Source organism: Pelodiscus sinensis, chromosome 1 (assembly GCF_052426305.1).
Source record: "Pelodiscus sinensis isolate ZL-2025 chromosome 1, ASM5242630v1, whole genome shotgun sequence".
Lineage (NCBI taxonomy): Eukaryota > Metazoa > Chordata > Testudines > Trionychidae > Pelodiscus > Pelodiscus sinensis.
The window spans coordinates 205,948,060-205,973,454 of NC_143052.1; the positions used below are offsets into that span (position 1 = coordinate 205,948,060).

The 25,395-nt window shown below is 42.8% G+C and overlaps 1 protein-coding gene across 15 annotated transcripts in view; it reads left to right on the forward strand.

Annotated features, from left to right (window-relative positions):
* Positions 1–25,395, forward strand: part of DMD (dystrophin) — a 2,135,104-nt gene that overhangs the window by 2,100,503 nt on the left and 9,206 nt on the right. For 12 of the 15 annotated variants that reach the window (XM_075916549.2, XM_089775838.1, XM_075916586.2 and 9 more), the window contains 3 exons: positions 3,486–3,729; positions 7,912–8,035; positions 13,972–14,064. In XM_075916549.2, coding sequence (XP_075772664.2) covers positions 3,486–3,729; positions 7,912–8,035; positions 13,972–14,064 — 461 coding nt within the window. Of the gene's footprint in view, positions 1–3,485; positions 3,730–7,911; positions 8,036–13,971; positions 14,065–21,057; positions 21,090–25,395 lie in introns of all 15 variants that reach the window. The other 3 variants (XM_075916236.2, XM_075916514.2, XM_075916384.2) reach the window with 2 other exon arrangements.

Here is a 25,395-nt window from a genome sequence, read left to right on the forward strand (position 1 = left end):
TCATCTGGCTATATCAAAAGATATTCAGCATAGATGGCATTTATTGCAGACCTTCTGTCATTTCTGTGGAATTTGAAAAACTGATACTGGAAGCTCTATATGTGCTTTAAGCAACGATGCTTCCCTTGCAAAGATCTGATCTGAGAGAGAAATAAATTGTGGTCACTTCTAACATTCTCTTCACCTTTCATCCTGAAGTGATGTGGCAGTTTTGCAGTCCCTGTTCATTTAGAACTCTTCAGCCTTTCCTGGACGTTGTCCTGCTGTCATGTGGTTCGATTTATTTTAGATACAAGGGAAACCAGGACCCTCCAGAGAGACTGAACCACTTTCTTATTTATTGTAAGCATTAAGCAGTTAACATAGTTGTTTAAGTTTTACAATCCTTAAAAACAAATACTATACAATTTAAACCTTCAGTATTATAAATTCTAAAGCAATTAATACAGCGCAAAGTAATGCAAAAGCAATTAATAGAAAATCTACTCTAATACAATAATAAAGCCTAGTTCACTTACATTTCACCCATATGCTACCTACAGTATCAAGCAGGAGGTCATGGTTCCTTTGATTCCCACCCGTTGGACCGCCATGCACTTGCGTCGCCAGTGTGAAGGGCCTATTTACTTCTAGTTACAATGAGCAGAACCTGTGGGTCAATCTTGCTCCCTCCCTCCCATCTATTCTTCTTACTAAGCCCATTTACAGCAAAGCAAGACTTGGTCATTCTAATAATATTAACCAATTGTTTACGTATTGTGTAGGATACCTAAAATGCCCAATGCCCCAATTTGAGGTACATCCTGCTACTCCGGATGTTGCAAAAACTATGTGCATAGCTTTATGGCCGCATCTGTAATTTTTGCGTATCAGAAACAGAAATGCCAGTACATGCAGTCCCCGGGTTACGAACAAGATAGGGACTGTAGGTTTGTTCTTAAGTTGAATCTGTATGTAAGTCGGAACTGGCGTCCAGATTCAGCCGCTGCTGAAACTGACTGCCAGTTCTGACTTACATACAGATTCAACTTAAGAACCCCAAGTCAGCTGCTGCTGAAACTGATCAGCCGCTGACTCCAGGAAGCCCGGGGCAGAGCAACTGTGCCTCGGGCTTTCTGTAGTCAGCGCTGGTCAGTTTCAGCAGCGGCTGACTTGGGGACGTCTGGGGCAGAGCAGCTGGGGTGCTGCTGGGTTGCTCGCCGCTCCTCGGCGCTACTGGACCAACCCAGCAGCACCCCAGCTGCTCTGCCTCAGGCGTCCTGATTCAGCCGCTGCTGGTCAGTTTCAGCAGCGGCTGAATCAGGACGCCTGGAGCAGAGCAGCTGGGGTGCTGCTGGGTTGGTCCAGTAGTGCCGAGGAGTGGCGCTGCGGGACCAACCGGCAACGCCCCAGCTGCTCTGCCCCAGGGTCCACAACAAAAGCCTGGTCTGCTGGGGCGGGGGCACACTAGCTGCAGCTACACGCGGCACGGGGTTCGAACTAGCCGGGATTTAAAAATGGTGGTGCCCGGCTTATGCAAATGAAGCCCGGGAAATTCAAATCCCGGGCTTCATTTGCAAGTGCGGTATACCTACATTACCCTGCTAGTTCGAACTAGCGGGGTAGTGTAGACATACCCTAAGAAATCAGTGCTTCTTGAGGAAATACTATTCTGCTTCCATTCAGGCAAAAGTCCCTTTTGCGCAAAAGGGCCAGTGTAGACAGCTCAGATTTGTTTTCCGCAAAAAAGCCCGGATCGCTAGATTGGCACGGACCTTTTCCGCAAAAAGCACTGCCAATCTAGACGCTCTGTTCCAAAAATGCTTTTAACAGAAAACTTTTCCGTTAAAAGCATTTCCAGAAAATCATGCCAATCTAGACGCAGCCAACATGTTTGACCTCAAAGCAAGTGCAGATGCTGTACTGCTGCTTGGAGCAGGCAAGGCGTCCAGCTCCTTTAGCACCACAAAACTTCATTTTGGAGAATCCTGTCCCACGTCATGACCACATGCAGCTCCCCCTGCACTCTGCCATGAGCCAGTCATGTAGTGTGAACGGATTTCTATATCTTTCTAAGCACTCACCAATTTAAGAATGCTTACAGTAGGATTTCTGGGGTGTTTTTTAAGACTTTAGATAAGAATGTAAATGTGAATTTGTGTCCACTGGCAGAAATAAGAAAAGCTCAATGTGTTGTCAGTTTCTTGTGTATCTGCACCAGGGCATGTAATAAGAGTTTATCGAGGCCACTATTTATGGCACATATGCAGTTAGGAGTACTGTGACCTATGGTGCCATTTTTTCCCCCTCTGGGAAGTAGTTAAGGGACATGGTAGTAGCAAATCCCCAATACCGTTTATTATATTTCTCTTTTGTGTGAGGATTACTGCAATGAAATTTTATTTCTTCAGTTGTAAGATGGATAGCATCGTCTATAACTACGTTTTTAGTTTTTCACCTCCTCTATTCTGCAGAACATGTAGAAGGTGCTCTGAAAAAGAAAACCAAGTGACTGCTCACCAGGGAAAAGTGCTCAGTACAATTCCTTCAGCATGAAGTTCTTTGGCCTCACATCTGATACTAATCCTACAGAGTATTCTATTTAAGCAACAGATTAGAAGGATAGTTAGCCCAGTGCAGGATTAACGGGATACTATAGTGATTGTTGATGGTAAAATATGGAATTCAGAGAATGCTCTGGATAGCCCAGGTATTAAAATATTAACAGAAGGCTAAATCTTATTTAATAGGTCAGCTCATTGCCTGTTCCTCTGTTATTTGATTACCCATTCTAACAGTAGGTTTGGAAATAGTAAGGAAGGCAGCTTGATCTGATATGGTGACTGAGCACAGAGTTGCAAGTATGGAATTGAAATCTTCAAGTTCTGCCAAGTTTTCTCATCTGTAATTAGAAGGAATAATTCTTGCCTACATTCTTCTTTGCACAGTGCTTTGAATTGGCAAAGTATTATATAAGTGCATTCCTAGTAATGCATAAACTGTATTCTGAGGTTAAATAGTAGTGTGCACATTTCACAGAGTTCACTTATTAAAAATGAGCAAATGGGTCACTGTCTACTGTTAACTACTAAGTTCAGCAAACTAGAAGCTGAACCAAATCTCCTGTTTTTGCTTTGGGAGGGACCTGTGGTAGCTCTCACCTACCACCCACACTGTAAGAAGGGAGTTCAGAACTTTTGCAACCAGAGTCCTGACAATGATGTTTGCATTTCAGGGCAGTATGCTGCCATCCCTACGCATAGTGGCACCTTACATCTGTCAAACCAAACTCCAAATTTGTAGATGATTTTCAGAAGACTTAAAGCAGGTGGTTTGGGTCCACTTAAATCCCAAACTGTGTGTCTTTTCCTAGTAGTTGTATGTGTGATGTGATAGATGAGATCAGGTGCATTCTGACTGCTGTAGCCAGGGTATGCCATATTCTGTACTAGCCTACTTTATAAAGGTAAGGCTTACCTTTTCTTTTTTTTTTTAAACACCAACAGAAACCTGCAGGCTGAATATGACCGATTGAAGCAACAGCATGATCACAAAGGACTTTCTCCACTGCCATCCCCACCCGAGATGATGCCCATCTCCCCGCAAAGTCCTCGTGATGCTGAGCTCATTGCAGAAGCTAAATTGCTTCGACAGCACAAGGGTCGCCTGGAAGCCAGGATGCAGATTCTGGAGGATCACAACAAACAGCTGGAGTCGCAGCTGCACAGGCTCAGGCAGCTGCTGGAACAGGTAAGTCCAAATGCTTTTCCTGTGGAGCGCTAAGGAATGATTTTTCTAAAGCAGAGTTTGAAATGTTATCGATAACTGTAGCACATCAAGAAGTGATATCTGCAATGTGTAGTCAGAGAGAGGAATTTGATCGTACTCTAGATTGCAAGTGGTGAGATAAGATCACTGGTGTCCAGGGCCAGATTAACCATTGGGCTAATAAGGCTTAGGTGCTCCTATTGTTTAGGTCCTCCTGCTCAGGGAAGAATCAGGGCCAGGCTGGGTGAGGGCGGGGGAGTTAGCTAGCTCACATTGCCCTTCTGGAGCCTGGAGCACTGCTGCCAGCAACATGGACAAAGCAAAGAGCCCCCTGTGGTTTAGAAGGAGCCCCCTCTCAATCCCTGACAGTGATGAGAAGGAGATCAATAACCAACAGGCATCATTGGTAGGAATCGGGTGCGGCTTCAACCCCTTCTGACCTTTCTAAACGGTGCAGGGGGGAGGAGAGGGTGTGCTCAGGCAGTTCTGGACTGGTGTGGAGAACACCCCCACCCATCCCCTCTCACCTGCCTGCTGCTTAGTGCACAGTTGCCTACAGGAGAGCTCCAGGACCTGGTTAGAAGCACGCCCACCTCCTTCTGCAGCAGAGTGCCCCAGCTGGCTCTGACTGTATCGGTGTACCAGGATGCATCACTTTACTTTCAACTCTGGTTTCATTCCTAAACTGAAAGCTAAATAAACCAAAGTTAATCTTTTTTCTGCCCCAACTAGGAAAGTAAGCAATTAGTTGACTAGTCACTTCCCCCTGCCCCTTTGCTACAGGGGGGGAGCAGGAGCTCCTTTTTTTAAGAGGAATAAGGGATCTTTCGGAAAAGGCTTTATTTTCCGAAAGATCCCCGTCTAGACTGGCGCTTTTTGCCGGCAAAGCCCCGAGCCAGAAAAAAGCGGCAGCCATGTTCATGCAAATGAAGCAGGGGAGATTTAAATCCCCGCTTCATTTGCAATTGCGATGTGTCTAATCTGCATCCCTTTTCCGCAAAAGGGATGCAGTCTAGACACAGCCCAGGAGAACAGTTTTGCACTAGAGAAGATTTAGGTCCCTTCTCCTTTTTAACACCTGGAAAAGCAGGATCTCATCACTTTCCTCCCCAATGAACACTTTAAATGGGGGAAGGATGGAAGAAGCAAGGTCTATCTGCCTCTGCTTGATCCTTCATTCTATTCCAGCCTAGTAAACAAACCCCATCCAAACCTGATGATTCTTTTGAGATGTTGATTTTCAATGAAGTCTTTTTGTTAAGGGAGCAGACAACACAACAGAGGATAACTCTGTTTAGTCTTTCTAATTCAGAAGCTGAAAGTGCAGCGGACTGCAGTAGATAACCTCTAGAGGTCCTTTCCAGTTTTGTGATTCTAATGAATTGTGGAAGAGCTAAAGAATACAAAGGAAATGCATTTAGGCTGCTGGCTACAGACTGGACACTATGGTCACCATAACTCTACTAGATCCCCCTGTCTCTCTAGCTCCCAGACTAACCAAAAGCCACCTCGTGTTAGCCAGAGTCCCCACACAGGTCCCGAGGTTCTATCTAATGTCTGTGTCAGAAGTAACCAGATGATCTCTCTGTTAGATTTTACTAAAGAATGTCTTCAATTTGTTGGATTCATATCACTCTCAGAGAAAGAGAAAAGATGATGAAAACTTAGGGTATGTCTACACTACAAAGTTAGTTCAAACTAATGGATGTTAGTTCGAACTAACTTTAATAGGCGCTACACTAGCGCTCCGCTAGTTCAAATTTAATTCGAACTAGCGGAGCGCTTAGTTCAAACTAGGAAAACCTCATTTTACGAGGATTAAGCCTAGTTCGAACTAGCTAGTTCGAATTAAGGGGTGTGTAGCCCCTTAATTCGAACTAGTGGGAGGCTAGCCCTCCCCAGGTTTCCCTGGTGGCCACTCTGGCCAACACCAGGGAAACTCGTCTGCCCCCCACCCGGCCCCGGACCCTTTAAAGGGGCACGGGCTGGCTACGGTGCCCGTGCCAGGTGCAAGCCTGCCAGCACCCAGCCAGCAGACCCTGCACCTGGCACGGATCGAGCGACCCACCCGATGCCCCCCAGTCCTCCCCCTCTTCCCGGGACCAGGCTGGCGGCTCCCGGGAGCTTACCCGGGACCGCAAGAGGCGGGCACCCGCCTGGGCTAGAGCGGACATCGTGGACCTCGTCCACGACCTCCGCACTAGGCACAGGAAAGTGGCCGTCTAGGGCAGGAGAGCTGCCAGCCTGGCCACCCAGGAGCAGGTGTGCATGAAAATCAAGGTGGTCCACTGAGACCCCCGACCCTGAGCCCTGAGCTTACAATGGCCGTCCTGGGTCAGACCAAAGGTCCATCTAGCCCAGTAGCCTGTCTGCTGACAGTGGCCAACCCTAGGGACCCTGGAGGGGATGGACCGAAGACAGTGACCAAGCCATTTGTCTCATGCCATCCCTCTCCAGCCTTCCACAAACCTTGGGCAGGGACACCACTCCTACCCCCTGGCTAATAGCACTCCAGGGACCCAACCTCCATGACTTGATCTCACTTCCCTTTAAACTCTGTTCTAGTTGTAGCCTTCACAGCCTCCTGAAGCAAGGAGTTCCACAGGTTGACTCTTTGCTTTGTGAAGAACAACTTTCTGTTATTAGTTTGAAGCCTGCTACCCATTCCTTTCCTTTGGTGTCCTCTAGTCCTTCTTTATGGGAATTAATGAAGAACTTTTCTGTATGCACCCTCTCCACCCTACTCCTGCTTTTAGAGACCTCGATCCAGTCCCCCCTGCGTCTCCTCTTTTCTAAGCTGAAAAGTCCCAGTCTCTTTAGCCTCTCTTCATATGGGACCTGTTCCCAACCCCTGATCATTTTAGTTGCTCTCCCCTCTCCCACCCTCTCTCTTCCCCTCTCCCACCTCCTTTTCCCAGTCTCCCCCAGTTTTGTTCAATAAAGACAGATTCCATTTTTGAACACAATTGTCCTTTATTTTGTACATCAAGAAGAGGGGCTAGGGAAGGGTAAGTGGAAGGAGGTGAGGGAGGAATGGGGTACACGCCCCCGATGGGGAGGACTGGGCTGGCTCTGCGGGCTTCTGGGGGTGGAAGCTCTCCTGCAGCCCCCCAATTGTCCCCTCTCCCCAGATGGCAGCCTGCGGCAAGTGCAGCCGGGCTGATGGCCGAGTGCTGTGATGTGCCCAGTGTGGGTACTCCGGGCAATCCAAGCCAGGACTGCTTTGCAAGCGGGGCACCCCTGAGAACTGTCTGTCCGGGATGGGGGTCGGGACCCTTTAAGCACAGCCCTCGGCTAGCCTGAGACAGCAGCTCCACACTCTAAGTCCTCCTCTGATGCCCTGCCGGCACTGCTTCCGGCCATCCTTAAGCCCGGTTCAGGGTCCACTCAATGTGGACATGCTAGTTCGAATTAGCAAAACGCTAATTCGAACTAGTTTTTTAGTCTGGATGCGTTAGTTCAAATTAGCTTAGTTTGAATTAACTAACTCGAACTAAGTTAGTTCAAACTAGCGCTGTTGTGTAGACATACCCTTATCTATTTGGATGTACCAAGTTATCACTGAATCCAATGTGGCAGATTGTTTCCCAAACATTGAAACTGCATTTGCCACTCTATTTGTCACTAATAATCACTATAGTTGGGAATGTTCCTTTTCTCCTCTAACAAGGATCAAAAATGTCCTCTGGTCCAACATGACTCAGAAGCATCTCAGTGCTTTGTCCCTGGTGAGCATTGAGAATGAAATTGTCAGGTCTTTGAACTATGATGACACCATTTGTGACTTTGCCACAGCTATAAAGTGGGGAGGTTGTGCGGAACTGAGTATAGTGAAAGTAGAATACATGTGTCAATGTATAAAGATGTATATAGATAAATGTTTGATGACTTCATAATTTTTTGCAATATATAATTCATACTTAGGCCCTTCCCTCCCACTAGCATTAGGCCCCTCATAACCTTCATCCAGCCCTACAGGAGTCTCAGTACAATGCAGTATATTTTTTAATCTTTTTTTTTTCTTTTTTAATTTAGAATTTGGATCCATAACCAATTGAAATGTATTTATTAAAATTGTTGTGTAACCATTATGGAATAGATACAAAATACAGAAATACAAGAATTTACTGTGCATAATCGCCTTGTTTTATTCTGATCTCTCAGCCGCAGGCAGATGCCAAGGAGAATGGTACAACACTGTCTTCTCCTTCTACCTCCTTACAGAGGTCAGATAGCAGTCAGCCAATGCTTCTCCGTGTAGTTGGCAGCCAGACTTCAGAAACTATGGGTAAGATGACAATGTTCAAACTGTCACAAAAGATGCATTTATTTACATTTTACAGTGTAGGACACCAAAAAAAATTAGCTAAGGATAGTAAAGATTGAATTGATTTGTTAATACAAACAAATGTGGACATTTGCAGTGAGCATTGATTTTGACTATTTCTCCATTGTATATCATGTTGTAGGTTTTTGTATTTAACCACAATTCAGTGTCATTGACATTTTGACATCAAACAGAAAAGTCCATCAGGGCCTATAGTTGGGGGAGGGAAAGGGTATCAAGAATAAGCTAAAGCAAGCTATTCAGATAACCTCTAAGAAAATAAATTTGATCTAATCTAGCTTTCATGGACACGGTCTTATGACTAAGTGATTTTTTAAAAAAGGTCAACCATCCCACCAGATTAATTGATAGGATTTTATTTTAATGTATCATTGCTCAGATAAATAGAGCTAAGTAAGAGGACATTGACAGGCAATACTACCTGATAGCTTTTGTAAATATATTTATGATGATAAATCACAAACTGATTGTGGAGGAAAGGCTTATTTAGCAAGTCTTCAGTGAATAATGGTTGATATTTCTGTTTTAGTAACATTTCTGCAGCCGTTTCTCATTTGATAGATAGCTATTGCCCAGTGTCATGGTTCTTGAGGTAAATACTCCTCAGACCCTTCATAGGCTTCTTGAGGATACCCCACATAGCCATGGTCCACACTAGGGAGTTATTTTGAAATAACTCCTGCTTTCCTTGGAGAATAAGCTTCTTTTAAAATACTTATTTCGGGAGATGATATTTCAAAATAATTTATTTTGAAATAATGTCCTAGTGTAGACATACCCTTAGGTTTCAGGCCTTTAGTCGTTACCTTCCTCAAGTACAGGATCCTGCAATCCACTTCCTCCAAAACCGAGATTAAGGCTTCAGATTCCTACAATTCACTGTGATCATTTGAGCAAAGGTGCATTTAATTCATCCTCCACTATCCTGTTCTTTCCCAGGGATTTGTGACAGGGTTAACCAATGACTAGCCAGACTTGTGTCATTTATTCAGAACAAAAGTATTACAGAGAAAATATATCTTGAAAACAATCAAGATGACATATATGCATGCCCACCTACCTTGCCAGGCAGTCATGCACCTTGGTCACAGAGACCCTGACTCTTTTTATGGGGGTCTGTCCCGCTAGGTCACATCCTGTAACAAAGAATTACTATAATTAAAGCAGTAATTGCCTACTAATGTAATGGAAGATTTAATTCAATGACTTCAAACTACTAATAGTTTCACAAAAGAAACAATTTTAAGCCTATTGAAAATATTTTGATTTGTACAGATAACTAATATGCAGTAAGCTGATTTAAAATATATATATATATTGGATTTTTTTTTTCCTCTTATCACATTATAAAATATTTTTGTTCAGAAGAAAAAAGTGAGTGCATGTGTGTGCGTAGAGAGACAACTTGTTGTCAATCTTAAATTAAATGGAGGTGGCAGATTTACCCCATACTGGATTTTTGTTCTGCTAACTTGAAAGTGATAATTTTACCATCATCTCATGTATGACCGGGGCAACAAAACTGACTATGGGAGGGGGGGACCTCCAAAAGTAACCAGTGAGGAGTAATGTACATTTGAGAGACTGTATAGTGCTGAAGCGATCTTAAAGTTAAATACAGTAAAACTCCAATAGTCAGGCACCCAACTGTCTGGCACCAAAATGGCACGTGCTCCTGACGGAACCGGGTCAGCCGCTGTCACGTGGGTTACAGCAGGGAGAGGAGGTGTTTGGCTCTGGGAAGGAGGAGGGAGGGACGGAGATTGGGTTACGCATGGTGTCCTGGCCAGCTCATTGAAAAGCCGGCCACTCAGCACACGTGCCCCAGCGCCTGGAGGGAGACGTGCAGCTGCTTCGGGACCTGAGCATAAGGTGGGGGGAGGGAGCAGGATCGGGTTACAGCAGGGAGGAGAGGTGTTTGGCTCCGGGGAAGGTGAAGGGGCGGGGGATTGGGACTGGCTCAGCGCACATGCCCCAGTGCGTGGAGGGAGATGCATGGCTGTACCGGTGGCTCCGGGGACCCGAGCATAAGGTTGGGGAGAGGGGGATTGGGTTGGGAGTATGCAGGACCTCCTGATACGCTGTCATATCCCAAAGGTGCCAGATTATCAGAAGTCTACTGTACTGGGTGAGAGGAGAGTAAGTCACAAGCAAAGTGGGGAGGGAACCATCAAGGAAATTGCTTGTTTTGTTCTTACTTTAGTTATCCTGCAATGTACACAAAATTCATTATGGATGTACTAATATGATTTGGATGAGCAATCTGAAGAAATGAACTGTGGTGAGCCTAATAATTTCATGACCATTTAATTACTACTTTGTAGGTATTTTCCCCTTTTCTATAAAATCTCTTATTTAAACATATAGATGCAAAACCAAGAAGTCAGCAGTCACCAGTCTTCTTATTAAAAGAGGTCTTGTTGTATCACTAGTAAGGCCAAACCTACAGAAAATGGCTTTACATTGTGCATCCTGCAAAAGATGACTGCCATAAAAATAATTTGTTAAGCCTAAATTAGTTTTCTGAGACAAAAATGTAGGACAGTAAGATATTTAATTGATTTCATTGTCATCATAATGACACTTTCACAGTGAAGCTGCATTCTAGTACTGTGGGACACAGATTTAGGATCTTGTTAGCTTTGCTAAGGTGCATCACTTTTAACTGTTACAGATTGTGATGTGTTCTTCTCTCAGCCCAAAAGATTGGAGGCGATAGGTCAGGTTACTTTGAAGAATGGGGCAATAACTGGCCTGTGGGCCGGACATGGTTCACCAGAGTTAGCTCCTAGTGGGCTGCCTGCACTTCGCTAGGTATGGCCGCTTGCAGCTCCTGTTTGCTGTGAATTGCCATTCCTGGCTAATGGGATCTGTGGGAAGCAGTGTCCCAGTCCGCACCACTTACCGTAGCCCCCATTGGCTGGGAATGGTGATTGGTGGCCAATGGGAGTTTCAAACAACTGTGCCTGTGGAAGCAGGGTAAGGAAGCCTTCTCTTGTGGGAAGTAGACTCCGCTATGGTTATCCAGGTCACTGTGATCCCAAGGTTAGATTACTGCAATGTACTCTCCATGAAGCTACGCTGTCAAGCCATATGAAAAAATCATGCAGCAACCACAAAGTAGTTTTGCAAACAAAGCACATTACACTGTGTTCCTTGATCTGCACGGGCAATCGATTGATTCCTGGTTAAGGCTCAAGGTGCTGGTTTTGCCTTTCAGACACTAGGATCTGGCTTGCCAACGGGGGTGGGGATGAGGTGGCAGCTAGCCTGGGGCCTGGCAATTCAAAAGAGCAACTAAAACCTCAAGTGCTTTAAATCACCACCAGGACACCTGGTGATACACTCTGGAACTCATTCCCCAATTTAGTGCCTCATAGCCTGGAATTAGGGATCTTCAGAACACCTGGGTTACTTTTGCACCATATTTTTTATGGGAATTGGGAATGGATTGGACCTTGAGAGGGAGGTGAGGATGGCTGATTTGGGCAATGTAGTTTATGAAGAAAAGCCATACAGGGTGAGTCTTTGAGGTGTTGTTGGGAGCTGCTTGTATGATGTCGGGTGTCATTATTTTATTTAAATATAATTTAAACTATTTAACTGTAATTTTAAAATGAGGTAAAATTTGAATGCATTTAGAATTAAGAAAGGAGCAGCTAATACATTGTAAATAAGCATATATTGACAGTGAGGCATGTATAGCTAAACTTCTATCTATGCTTAATAATACCACTTTGGACATTAATCACCTCAATAAGGACAAGAGCTAATGTTGGTCAGAACACAATAGGATTATTCCCTATTTTTTTAAAATACATATTTGGATGTTTTAGGACCAGGTTCTGCCTTCTCTATCCAGGTCTATTCAGGTATTCAGCCTGAGTAGTGGCAAAACCTGGCTCTGAATTCCCACCTTGGCATCCATCAGGGGCTGGAAGTGACTCTGGTTTTGTTAAGTTTTCAAAGGGCAGCATTTAGTATGAAAATAATTCCATCCATAAAACTGAATCTACAGCCTTCTGGTCCAAAGCTGAGATGCATACTAAGCCAGACAGAAGTTGTCCTGTCAGACTTGGATTTTACATGTCTCTTACACAGGATGGACCTCCCTGGTCCGGGACCTGAGTGGTCCCAGATGAGGGAATTTGCCAGACCAGGGAAGGTCCCCTGTCACCAGCCCTCTCAACCTGCTGCCCCTCTCCACTACCAGCACTGCAGCTCGCAGCTCTGGCCCCACTGCCATGGCATCAGCCTGCTGACAGCCGGCACGCAGCCCCAATCTGGCTGCCAACCTGCCGCAGCCCCAGCTGTTTTGCCATGGCTTTAAACAGGCTTTCCGTACAGGACTGCCACAGCTCTGTCACCACTGCCAGGACAGCATGCAGCCTCGCTCAGACTGCCGTAACACCACCTCGCTGCCAGGCCGGCACACACGGGCTGTCCTGGCCCCAACTGGGTTGCTGGGCTGCCTCTGCCCCTCTACTACAGCCCCACTACTGACGACGGGCTACTGAGGCCTTGGCCCCACCACCACTAACAGCGCCATGCTGGGGGTTCCCAGGGCAGGAGGGCGAGCAGCTGAAGCTCTCTTGTTCAGCAGGACCACGGAAGTTGCCGGACAAGAGAGTCCCCGTTTAGGGACTACTGTAGTAGTAGAGATTTCACTGACAAGGAGTATCAAAAATAGGGGGGAGACTTGGTAGCATTAATATTCTTTAGGTGACATTGCTTTTCCAAGTCCAGTGAAGCAAGATGCCAGGTGGATTCTTCAATAATCCTAGAGCACTGTGCAATGGGACAAAGGATCAAATAATTTTCGAAATGCTGATGCATCTCTACTTGGGTTATTACAGATGGCAAAGCAGCTTTTGTGTCTTAATGGAGGATTAGACAAATAAGAGAGAATCTCATTCATAGAGAACCCTCCAGGTGTATTCTTTTAGAAACTCTGCTTTTTAAGCACTTCATTGCTATTAGGCTTCAGATTAAAAACTAAGCAAAATTACCCTTTCTTGTACAATTGGGCAGATGGCATTGATTATTTGAAAACATCAGGAAATGTAAAAATACCTATAAAGATGAAGTGTTCTGAACCTCCCAGTAAGCTTCTGCCTTATAATCCGATTATAGAAATCATGCAAAGGGACATATGGATTTTGGTTTGTTTGAACTGTTAAACATTTCACAGCACAATTGAATGTTCCTGGAGCATCAATCTGATGCAATTAAACTGTCAGAAATATTAATGTTGATGCGAATGTGTATTTCACTTAGTTCTGATTTACTCTGTTAGGCAAGACATGAAGATGGCTGCTCAAACTGCATTGCTCACAGCAGCAAAATTTGTTATCAATACTGGAATGAGGAAACCTATGAAACAAGGACTATCTTTTACATGAACTCCCTCCTCTTAGCAGACATTTTCCAGAGTTTTCTCCAGATCTCTTAATCGGTGTTCCCTATAAGCTGTACAGCCCCTTAGAAGAGATTTCAAAGCTGCCCAGCTGATTAGCAGAAAACTTCCAGCTAGATTTGTTTTTCCTGGTGGTGCACATTTGCACATACCTGGGTACACTTAAAATGTTATTCCACACATAGACAGAAAAGAATAGAGGGAACATTGCTGGTAATCCTCACATTCTTTGAATGAATTAAGCTTTAAGATGCATATTTGCCTGGTTTTACACTGCTTCATTAAAATGGAAAGCATATAAAAGTGTTAACCTTTATAATTTAGACTGGATATTAGTCAGGAGGATTTCTTTCAAGTGTACAGTCTCTGTAAGGTACAGGAAAGAAAAGTACATTAGTGATCTGTTTCCCAGATGTTTTTGCTGTGACATAAATGTTATGGTTTGGGTTTGTTTTTTAAGGTGAGGATGAGATGCTCAGCCCTCCCCAGGATACAAGCACAGGATTGGAGGAGGTGATGGAACAGCTTAACAATTCCTTCCCAAGTACAAGAGGTAAGCTTCAGTGACCTAGAAGCATATATCAGCATTTAAGAGGCAGTATGCATTCCTTAAAAATTGCACAATATAACAACCAGTAGCACCTCAGAGTTTTGAGCGCTTTGGGAATGGAGATTGTTCATAATTCTGTGCAAAATGTTATGGTTGCTCTTTCAGAAGTTTACTACTAAACATTGACTTAATACAACTCTGAAATTTTTCTGTGCAGGAGAAAAATGCTGCTTTCTTTTTATATTTTAGTAGTTTATGACTGGGCCTGGATGAGGGATTTTTCCAGACCAGGGGATTTCAGGCCCCCTGATGCTGCCTCACACACCTCCCCCACCAGACTTCGTGGCTCCCCCCACAGCCCAGCTAAGTCATGTGCCAGCTCCTGGCACCCGTGTCTCTCCCCACCCTCACAGCTCACTGAGTTGTACTCCTATTCCCTGCCTCTCTCCTCACCCCCACCCTCCCGCCGCCGCCCCTGTAGCCCTGCTGAGCCACGTACTGGATCCCAGGCCCCACCTCGCCCCTACAATGAACCAGGACTCTGATTCTGGAACATCCATGGTCATGCCAGACCACGGATGTTTCTGGACCAGAGAATCACCGATTTCAGAGGTAGAGCCTGTATACAGAATCTATTGGAAGCAGTGAGATGCTATAATTTATAATACGTTAATTAGCGTTTTAATAAAGGAAACGTTTTCTTACATGACAAAACCTGCAGATAGATCTGACCTGCAACAATAATTAACATTCCCCACTATACACCTTTCAAAATCCATGCCTCTCGCAACCTATGGCACGCTGCATCCAGTGTATTAAATGTCCCAATAACAAATATGTTGGTGACAATCACTGCACTCTCAAATGAACTCTCTTGGGAACATGATAAAAGACAAAACCACCCTATCACTTGTAGGTGAACACTTTTCAAAAAGTAATCACTCTATATTTGATGTATCAGACCTCCTTTGTAAAGGAAACCTGCACAACACTGTCAAAAGACAAGTATGGGAGATAAATTCATTACTTTGTTAGGAATGAAAGATCATGAACTGAACAAAGACACTGGATTTATGGCTTATTACAACAGTCTGTAACACTAACCCCCTCTTTTTGTGTAATGATTGTAGAGGCGTTAACAGGACACCCTACCTTGAATGATCCTTTGCAATATGTTCTCCTAACTCCTTAGGCTAAACAATCTGTCCCATGTTACGTTTTGCTGCAACCCTCAGGTGTACCTCTCTCAGACATGAGGAAGAATGCTTTGTGATTCAAAAGCTTGTCTCTGTCATCAACTGAAATTGACCCTTAAAGATAACATCTCACTCATCTTGTCTGTCTAGGAATACATGAATTTTCTAAACACAAAAGAGGGAGCAAATTTAGTAGCAGGCTGCATAGAGGTACAAATCCCTGAAGGCGGGGAGTTGGACTGGTCATTTAATACGATTTTCAGCTCTAACTTTTGATTGTGAGCAAGCGTGTTAAAAAGAGCATCAGAATTTTGTAGCATTTATTTAAAATAAATTTTATCACCTATGTTATAAAGGAATTCTTACAACACATGGAAAACTAAGCAGACAATCATAGATCTGTAGGGTGGCAAACATGCCATGGTTGGAAATGACCCTGAGAAGTCATCAAATGCAGACCCCAATGCTGTGACAGGACCAGATAAATCTAGGCCATCCCTGACTTGTATTTGTCCAACTTGTGTTTAAAAATTGTTGACTAATATTCAATTTGTGATCCACTGTTATCCTCAGATCCTTTTCAGCAGTACTATCACCTAGTTAGTTGTTATCATGTTGTAGATATATATTTGATTTTTCCTTCCTTCCACTTTGCACTTGTCTCTATTGAATTTTATATTGAATTCAGATCAATCATCAAATTTGCCACGGTTGTTTTGAATTCTAATCTGGTTGTTCAAAGTGCTTGTTACGTTTCACAAATTGTCATTTGCAGATTTCATAAACATATCTCCAGTCCATTATCCAAGTTATTGATGACAATAGTGAATAGTGATACAGGATTGACTTTTGCAGGCCCCCACTAGATATGCCTTCCCAGTCTGATAGTGAATCATTTATAAGTGTCTTTTAGTATAGTCTTTCAATCAGTTGTACACCCACATTATGTTTTCATCTAGACCACATTTCCCTCATTTATTTATGAGTGCCATGTGGACCTGTGGTCAGAAGCTTAGGGGATGATCTACACTTGCACCTTCTTTAAAGAGAGGGATGCAAATGAAGAGATTGGAAATTGCAAATGAAGCCGGGATTTAAATATCCCGAGCTTCATTTGCATATTCGCGTTATGGCGCTATTTCGAAATAACAGATGCTGTTAAGACGTGGTTATTTCGAGAGAAAACCCTTCTCTCTAAATAACTGGTAAACCTCATTGTATGAGGAATAAGGGTTATTTCAAGAGAAGGGTTTTCTCTCGAAATAACCACGTCTTAACAGTGACTGTTATTTTGAAATTGTGCTATTTTGAAATAGCGCCATAACGCAAATATGCAAATGAAATGCAGGATATTTACATCCCGGTTTCATTTGCAATTTTGAATCTCTTCATTTGCATCCCTCTCTGAAAAGAGGGTGTAAGTGTACACATACTCTTACTGACATAAAAATATATCACATCTGCTGCTTCCCCTGTATCCACTGGGCCAGCAACCTTGTCGAAGAAGTAAATAAGGTTGGTTTGGTATGAATTGTTCTTAGCAAATCCATGCTGGCAAATCCTTATAATCTTATTCTCCAGGTACGTACAAGGGGATTGTTTTACTAATTTGTTCCACCTTCAGATTTACTACCCATTCTTCTCTGTTGGTCAAAATCAAATCTAAAATAGTTGTCTCTTTCCTCTTTCCTACTTCCTCCACTTTCTGAAACAAAATTTGGTCCCCAGTACATTGAGAACTTATTGAAAATGTTGTGGTTTGCCATATTACATGTCTAACAGATGTCTGGTTAGTTAAAGTCTCTCATTATTACTAGAACTTGTGTTCTGGATATTTCTGTTACTTTCTTGTGGCTCAGGCCTCAATACGCAAATCTTGGAAAAAAGGAGATGATGTCCCTGAATAGGTTTTTATAACTTTCTTTTTTTTAATTTAACCTTTCAGCAGTTTTTAAACAGTACTGAAAGAACGCTGTGCTCCTGGAAGAGTAGAAGGTTGGTGCTCAAAGCAGTTTAATTTCTTCAGGGGAAATTTTTGCTGAGTACCTGATGTTTGCTGTCCTTAAGGAATTTTCCTTTCCTTCCAGTCTCAGATTTCCCATGCAGGTTCCTATTGCTGGGCTGCTCGTACCAAATTCACAGCTGCTGCAGCTGCCTCAGACAGCTGCTGTGCTAACTCAAAACAGATGTCAAAGCCAGAGGTCTGACATTTGGAGGAAATGTACTATTAAATACCACCTCAGTGGTTTATTTAGCCCTGCTAGATAATGGGCCACAGAGGAAAACGTTTTCACACTGTAGATGTGCACAAATTACACAAACTTCAAGGAGTTTATTTACAGTAGATAGAGATCTTGGCTTGACAAAGCAGCAGCAGCGTTATGCAATTTTAAAAAATAAGAGCCAAGTTCATTTCTAGTGTTTAGCAGCTGAAACTCCATTGAAGTCAGTGGAACTGTGCCCACTTAAAACAAATCTTATCTTTATCCTGAGCCCACAGAACTCAGTGGCAGAGTTTCTGTGGAGTTCAGTGGCGCACAATCAGGAACTTAAATAGCAAGGTGAAAGGAGTCATAGACATACTTAGAAGAACATAAACCAAGTTGTAAATTGCAATGATTTTTTGTCAAAATTCAGCATTATTAATTTGTCAAGATACCATTTAATAAAAAAAAAGCCTCCTAGCATAGCTTAATGAGAATTAAACAATAAATCTAAACTGGCATTGAAAATAGATTTATCACTTTTTATTATCCCGTTTTTATGTTCGTGCGTGCGCACACACACACACAAACACATTTCCAGCAGTGCATTAGCTGTGTTCTGTCTTGAATACTGATAAGTTGTGCAGCTAAATCCTTACTTCCAGCACTGAAACTGTATCCATAATTCTCAGAATTTTCTCAGAAAAGTACTGGCATCCTTGTTCAAACTCTCCTGTCTACCTTTTATAGAATCAATGGAAGAACTCTCCCAGCCAGTAAACTGAATCTCATAGTAAACCAGACCAAAAAAGGGGTGCTTCTGCTACTCCAGTCAGCATCCACAAAAATGCCAGTGCTCAACCTTCCCCATGACATCTGCAGTTAGTTAGATACAGGGAGCAAGATTCCTGAGGTCTTTCCAATATTTTGATGGTAGCACAGTAGCTGAGCCTTTGTCCCTGTTTCCTCAGTGGGAGCTGAGGTTGCTTTTCACCTTTGGGTATATATCAGGCCATATTAACATTGAGAATACATTAATGAAGTTCACGTGAAATGAAAAAGGTGTTTCCTTGACATCAGTATTGTTTGAAAACATATTTCAAGGCTAGATTTTGGGGTTTTTTTTGTTTTGTTTTGTTTTTTGGTGGGGGAATGGGAAAAATGTCTTAAACTATGACAAACCAGTAACTTGCATTGTTGTACATAAATATATAAATCTGAAGTGTAAGTCTGTTTATTACAAACTCTACTTACCACAAAGAAAATCTTCTTAACAACATTCTTTCTCCCTTTATTTTTGCAAACAAAAGTATGTACCTAGAACTGGGTATTCTGTTTGGGAGTGATCTGAGTTTTACTGTTTTCTCATAAAATATGCAGAAATATCCAAACTGATGTTCTTAATGGTGCTGTTCCTTTTCTGATTTTTTCCTCTGATTCTTTCAGTGACACAATTAAAAATTAGTATTTTAGGTTCGCAAAATCTTGCAAAGACCCATAAATGTCCTTATTTTTACACCCAATGACCAGTGTTCCCTGTAAACTGTGCTTGTGCAGTCACTTGGGAAAGATTCAAATGCCATCCAGCTGATGAGCCAAGCACCCACAGCCAGATTTTTGTTTTGATTGGTGTTGCACATTTGTACATGCCTTGGTGCATGTACAAAAATGTATTCCACACGTGGATGGAAAAGATTAGAGGGAACATTTCCTATGAGTAGTCCTATTGATTTTTGTGGGATTAAAAGACAAACACCTGCATAAATCTGAACTATTTAAATTGTAAGCACTTTGGGGCATGGGCCATACCTTCAGGTATGGTCTTAATGTGAACCTCTTAGTTTATGTAAGCAGACCACTCCGTATGGTAAGTGCTGCAGCTACTGCACCACTTTCTAGGAACTTTAAATACAATGATTACAACTTTGGCCCCAAAACATGTAGGTCTGTGCTAGCCAGTCAGCTTTCGGGATTGTGACCTTTGTGTCAATTTTTTTGAATGAGATTTTGTGACTAGTGGATTTATAAAATAAACATGATAGATTCTTCCTTTAGCTGTCTGGGACTGGGAATCAAGAAAATATCTGAGGAGAAAATAGCCTGAATACAATGAAAAATATAGAATGCATATTATCTCATTATCCACCTTTAAATATTTCCTTCCAAAAATCTTCTTTGCAGTGATATCTATGAAAACTTAGTTGTGGTTAGGCTGCTGCTATATCATCACTGCCAGCCACCGGTAGTGTTTGTTGTTTCCATGTATATCTGTATTCATCTGGTATCTCTTGTCTTATATCTAGGCTGTAGAAAGATAAGATGGATGAGATAATATTTTTTACTGGACCAACTTCTGTTGGTGAGAGAAAGAAGCTTCTGAGCTGAAACAGAAGAATTGTTCTATGCAGCTCTCTCTCTCTTTCTCTTTCTCTTTCTCTTTCTCTTTCTCTCTTTCTCAGTTGTTGGTCCAGTAAAAGATCTTACCTCACTAACATTGTCTCCAATATTTTGGGACCGACACTGCATACCTAGATGGTAAGCTCTTAGGGGCAGATCCCCACTTATGTTCCATGTTTTATAGTGCTTAGCAAAGTAGAATTCTGGCCCCATGGCTATGGCTCGTCCTAGGTGCTATAATGATACAAAAAAATCAACAACATAGCAGTGATATAAAGAGTAAATCAGTTTTTTACATTACCACAGTGTATATTTTATTGGCATAGGTTCTGGGGTTAAGGTGCTTCATACTGATGGGAGAGATTATTATTGAAGAGAATTTTGTCCAGACAAAAATATGTACCCTATGAACAAGATCTTTGATACCCTGAGTAAGGGGGCAATCTTGCAAGTTAAAGACAAATCTAATGTCTCAGACATTTCATTTCATTTCATTCTAAAGTCTAGAAGAAGCCTCTCGATTCTTCGTCATTTCCTAAACTCTTTTTCTTTCATCTCCATTTGAAAAAGATCACCTTTCCTTCCCTCTCTTGTCCCTCAGCCCCTTTATGCTCTTAGTAAGGTTCCCAAAATGCACGCCAATGTCTGGATGTTACATATACATGTGTACAATAACATATGTACAATAATTCATTAGAATGCCATATGAATAGACTTATATCTTAGGCACAAAGGTAGGATATTCAGAGCAGAATAAACGCTGTAATGTCTATGAAATGTGCATAAAATATGAAGTCAGGGAAAAAATATTTTAGTATGTATGTTGGCTAGTAGGAATTCTTGAAATCAATATAATCATAATGCCGAGTTAGAAAATGGATTTAGAACATCAGTGCTGTTCTTGCCCCTAGTGAAAGGTTTTTAGTTGATTGATTTCAGTAGACGTTTTCACTATATCTGTACTTGGCTATGTTAAAAGCAATAAGCAAGGATTTTTATATTTACTCTTGATCTGATCAGCACTCAGTTGCCCATGGTATTAAAGGTTCTATATTCCTTCATTTTTTATTAAGCAAATACATATATTATCCTGGAATTAAATTCCTAAGTGGAGACAGAAGTATCTTTGTCAGCATAAACTACTATTAATTTATTTGTGGTTTTGTTTTTCTTTTTGCTACCTTTACCTGTTACTAAAGGAAGAAATGCCCCCGGAAAGCCAGTAAAAGAGGTTAGTGAGATTCAGGCTCACTGCCATGGCTTCTGTTTGTCACATTTTGCTGTCTGTGTGGAAGCTGTGTAGCTTATTTGTTGTGTTTTCCTGAGTGCATGCCACAAACATGTCCTAATATACAATGCCTCTCAACTTTCAATGTGGAAAGTGTTACAACAGAAGTAGTCCTTACCTACAAACCCCACAAAGATGGAAATCAGGGGGTAGCAGAAGATGTTACTATATTAAAATAAAGTCATTATTTAGCACATATGGTTGGAAATTATTGGCTGCTATTAACTTATTCCTGTACATACGCAGAATTGTTTTCTAGTTATCTATAGAATCAAAGTAAATCATTTTTTTCTTTAGGATACTGAAGGTTGAGAGGTATGAAAATCTTACACTTAATTTTTAGTTTGCAAATTCAGTTTTGCACAATAATGAATGCTGTTGCCATCCACTGCTTTCACAGTGATGCATTCAGTATAAACGAATAAAGTATTTTTTGTGTGCCTTTCTAATGATCAGGTTGATGAAAAATGGCTTTCTATAATGCTCAGAGCTTTTAGAAATTTACTTCTTTGCCTATTACTGGAGTGAAAATGTTTTGTGCAGTGTCGTCATATTACCATTTTAAGTATTGCTAGTGAACTTTTTTTTATTGTTAAGCTATTCTTTGCACTCCTACAGGTATAATGTTTGAAAGCTGAAATGCCCAATGAAATGATTATGCAAAATAAAATATTCAGAAGCTACCTTAGTGTAATCACAAATAGCTGTGAAACGAATTTGCAGAAAATCATGAATGGAAGATGCTTAGAATGAATGAATCAGGAATTTAAAAGGTAGCCAACTATATGATATACTGTACCTGCAATGGGGAGAGCCTGATAGTGGCATACTCCAACTGTGTCTACGCTGAGGCTGCGGGGATAGGGTATAGGGAGGATTAGCCACCAGTGTAGCTAAACAACTGTGGCTGAACGTGCTACGTTGGCCTAAACTGTGATTTTCACGGGTACAGTTTACCCTGCAGTGTGCTGCACTGGTACAAAGCATCTGCACTCCATGGACAGCTACATCAGTGACTGAACACTTCACAGTAGACCAGCCTTTCCTCAAGGGAGATATCTGGTGCTTGCTTATTAACTTTTTCATCAGCAGAGTATCTGACACTTCATCAAGCAGATTGCACCTGTTTAAAAATTCTATGGAAATGATTTGGTATTCAATTCTGCTAATTAATGGCCCTTAAGAACTGATGATTAGGCTCCATCAGAGCAGAGCAGGCCCTTGATGCTGATTTTCATTGTCCACGGTTATATTTCCATACATCATTAACAAAGACAAAATGGGGTGTGTGTGTGTGTGTGTGTGTGTGTGTGTGTGTGTGTGTGTGTGTGTGTGTGTGTGTGTGAGAGAGAGAGTGAGAGAGCGAGCAAGCGAGCGAGAGAGAGATCCTTTAAAGAACTGCTACTGCCCTGGCTTTAGAAAGTATGCAATTGCTAATTACTGAAAATCCATTTCCCTAATCCTACGAGTACTGAGCACCTCCAAAGAAATGTTCGGCACCCTCAACTCTTGTTTCAGCTCTGTGGGAATTAAGCGTGCTCAGCAGTTTGCAGGATTGAGAGCTAACTTCTCTTACTCAGACAACATGAACATGAAATCTTCATGCCAAAAACTATTTCTCTGTCTAGTTATTGTGTAGCTTTAGGTTTCCATGTTGGTCAGTTTGTGTGAAGCCAGACTGTGAAATTAAAACATAAGCAGATTTTTGCTCCTCTTTCTCATGTTGAGTAGTGCCTTACTCTGTGAGTAGGCCCATTGATTTCAAGGTGCTACTCACCAGAAATGAGGCTGTCTGAATCTCGCTCACCAACATGAAGAATTGTTCCTGGTTTGAGGCAAGGGAGTTAGACATTTGCACTGCTGAAGTACAGACAGTATTGTGGGGGTTTTAATTTACTTGCTAGCCTGTCTTTAGAGTCTGAATACTGCACATTTATTTCTATAACAAGCTGCACTGTGAGATTGATATTCAATTACTGTATCCTCCCCCGAAGGCCTTAATTCCAATACAGCCTCTAAAGCAAATTCAGCAGATACTATACACAGACATCGTGCTGTCTGTGACAGGAAATGATGCAGTTAGTGTCTACAGAAATGTACTGTTGTCCTGCTTTCAAGGGAAGTACACATGCATTATTGTGCACATCTTTTGTACAAGAGTAGGCTAAATTAACACTTTCCATGTCTTTTTTCCCTTTGTTATTACATTTTGAAGCTGATGATGATGTTTGTGAAGAACGCTCTTTTTCTTTTCATCCTTGAAACATCTATAGGCTTAGGCCATGTCTACACTATGAGATAAGGTGGAATTTATTAAGGTTGATTTTTTTAGCAAAGTCACTGCGCACAAGAATTTGACATATTTTGAAGTAGCACATCCCCAGTCTGGTGGCTACCATCAGTTTTGAGAGGGATGAATTGTGGGTAACTATCCCATAGTGCCTGTGCCTCTTTGCATTCTTAGTTATCCTCCCAGAGCATGCTGAGACCAAAACTATGCAGCGGGCAGTTCTGGGTACGTGTCATCCACACTCATTTCCTCCCTCCCCCCTGCAGTGGCAAACAGTCGACTTGCGCCCTTTTTTCTCTTGCTGGTTAGCCATGTAGGCACCATAGCAGCATGAGCATGGACCCCCATCATCATCAAAGCTTTATGATGCTGACATTAATCTCGGTGCACCTAATGCTGGAGTATGTCCAGAGAATATTCCAAGATCTACCAAAATGATGAAGAAATCTTAGGAGGCTACGAACATGCTGTTCTGTGAAGCATGTGTAACCCCCAAGGAGATTGCTTGGATTCCTGGGGCTTTGTCTGCTGGCAGCTCAGGGAGAGGCACTCTGAGTTTGCCTTGGCTCCCCCTCCCTACCAGGGCCAGAGTCTGCCCGGCAACCCATGGGGAGTGAGATGCCCCTCCCAGGGGGAAGGAGAGACCATTGTTGAGGGGAGTCTGGAGCCAGCCAGGAAAAGGGGAGGACTGAGTGTGTGGGAGCTAGTAAGCCCCAGGCCTGCATGCAGGGTTCCCCCTGAGAGCTAGCCTCTAGGGACCTGAAGGCAGGATCCCTCAGCTGGGTTTATGTCTCTACTGTTGATTCCCAGTTGTGGAGTTTGCTGGGAGGCTTCCCCAGCCAGGCGGAGTTGGCTCTCCAGCTCCCTGGGTGAGAGAGTCACTGCATGGTCAGCTGGGCTCTAGCAGCAAGTTCAGGGCTGCTGCCTGCTGTGTGGGTCTGGAGGCTGGCCTGGGAGGCTGTAGTTTTGAATTTTGGTGCAGTTGTGTGGTCTGCATCTTGAGCCCTGCACCTCTTCACGGTAAGGGGAAATTCTGGGACCGAAGCAGCCTGGTTCCTGCTTGAAGAGGACCCCTGTGAGAAGAGAGCAGCCCCTTTGCAGAGACTGAGTCATCTCTCAACCTGAGGTCATTCATGGAATGTGTGATTGCACCAATTTTTAGTTAGTAAGTCAGGGAATTTGTTTGGGGATTTTATTACCTGCAGCCTATTAAACTGTGGAGGGATTTACTGCCTTCTCCCATGTGTGAGTCCTTTGGGCTGTACTGGACCTAGTCAGCCCCACTGCTAAACCTCTGCAGAGAAGGATTGTGTGGTCAACAGTCATCAAGGGCCCCAACAAAGTACGCGTACCAACGGGACACTAACTTCACAGTTGCAGGGCACTGGTGACCCTAAAAATGATGTTTTACCCTGTTCTGTTATAATTGTCTCCTGTTTAATATAATTGTGTTTATTATAGTGTATGTGTGTGTTATTTTCTGGGAGTCTCCAACTATCTGGCGAATACGTGGGGATTATCCTGGGCTAGAATTTTCCTCCCAAGCTGCCCTGGCAACCCTGCTAGGAAGGAGTGAGGGGGGTGGAGGCACCGCCAAGTACATCAATCAGAAAGAATAAAATTGAGTAGGTGGCGGGATCCAGAAGAACCCAGACCTATCCATCCGAACCTGAAAGGAGATTGGCTCTAAAAGAAGGTAACCAGGTGGAGAGGGGGCGCTACACATGTGAGTTGAGCAAATTGTAGCTGTCACTGGCATTCGATCCTCTGGACGCATCCAAATGCCAATTCTAGTACCGTGAGACAAGCACAGACTGGTAGGGTCATGTTTTAATGCAGGTATGAGACAAGTGTATGGTCACTTTCATGGAAGTTTGCAAATTGCTTTCGCCCACACTGAAATGCAAGAATACCAGAATAAGACTCACTTTCACAGTGGAGAAGCAAGTGGCAATAGTC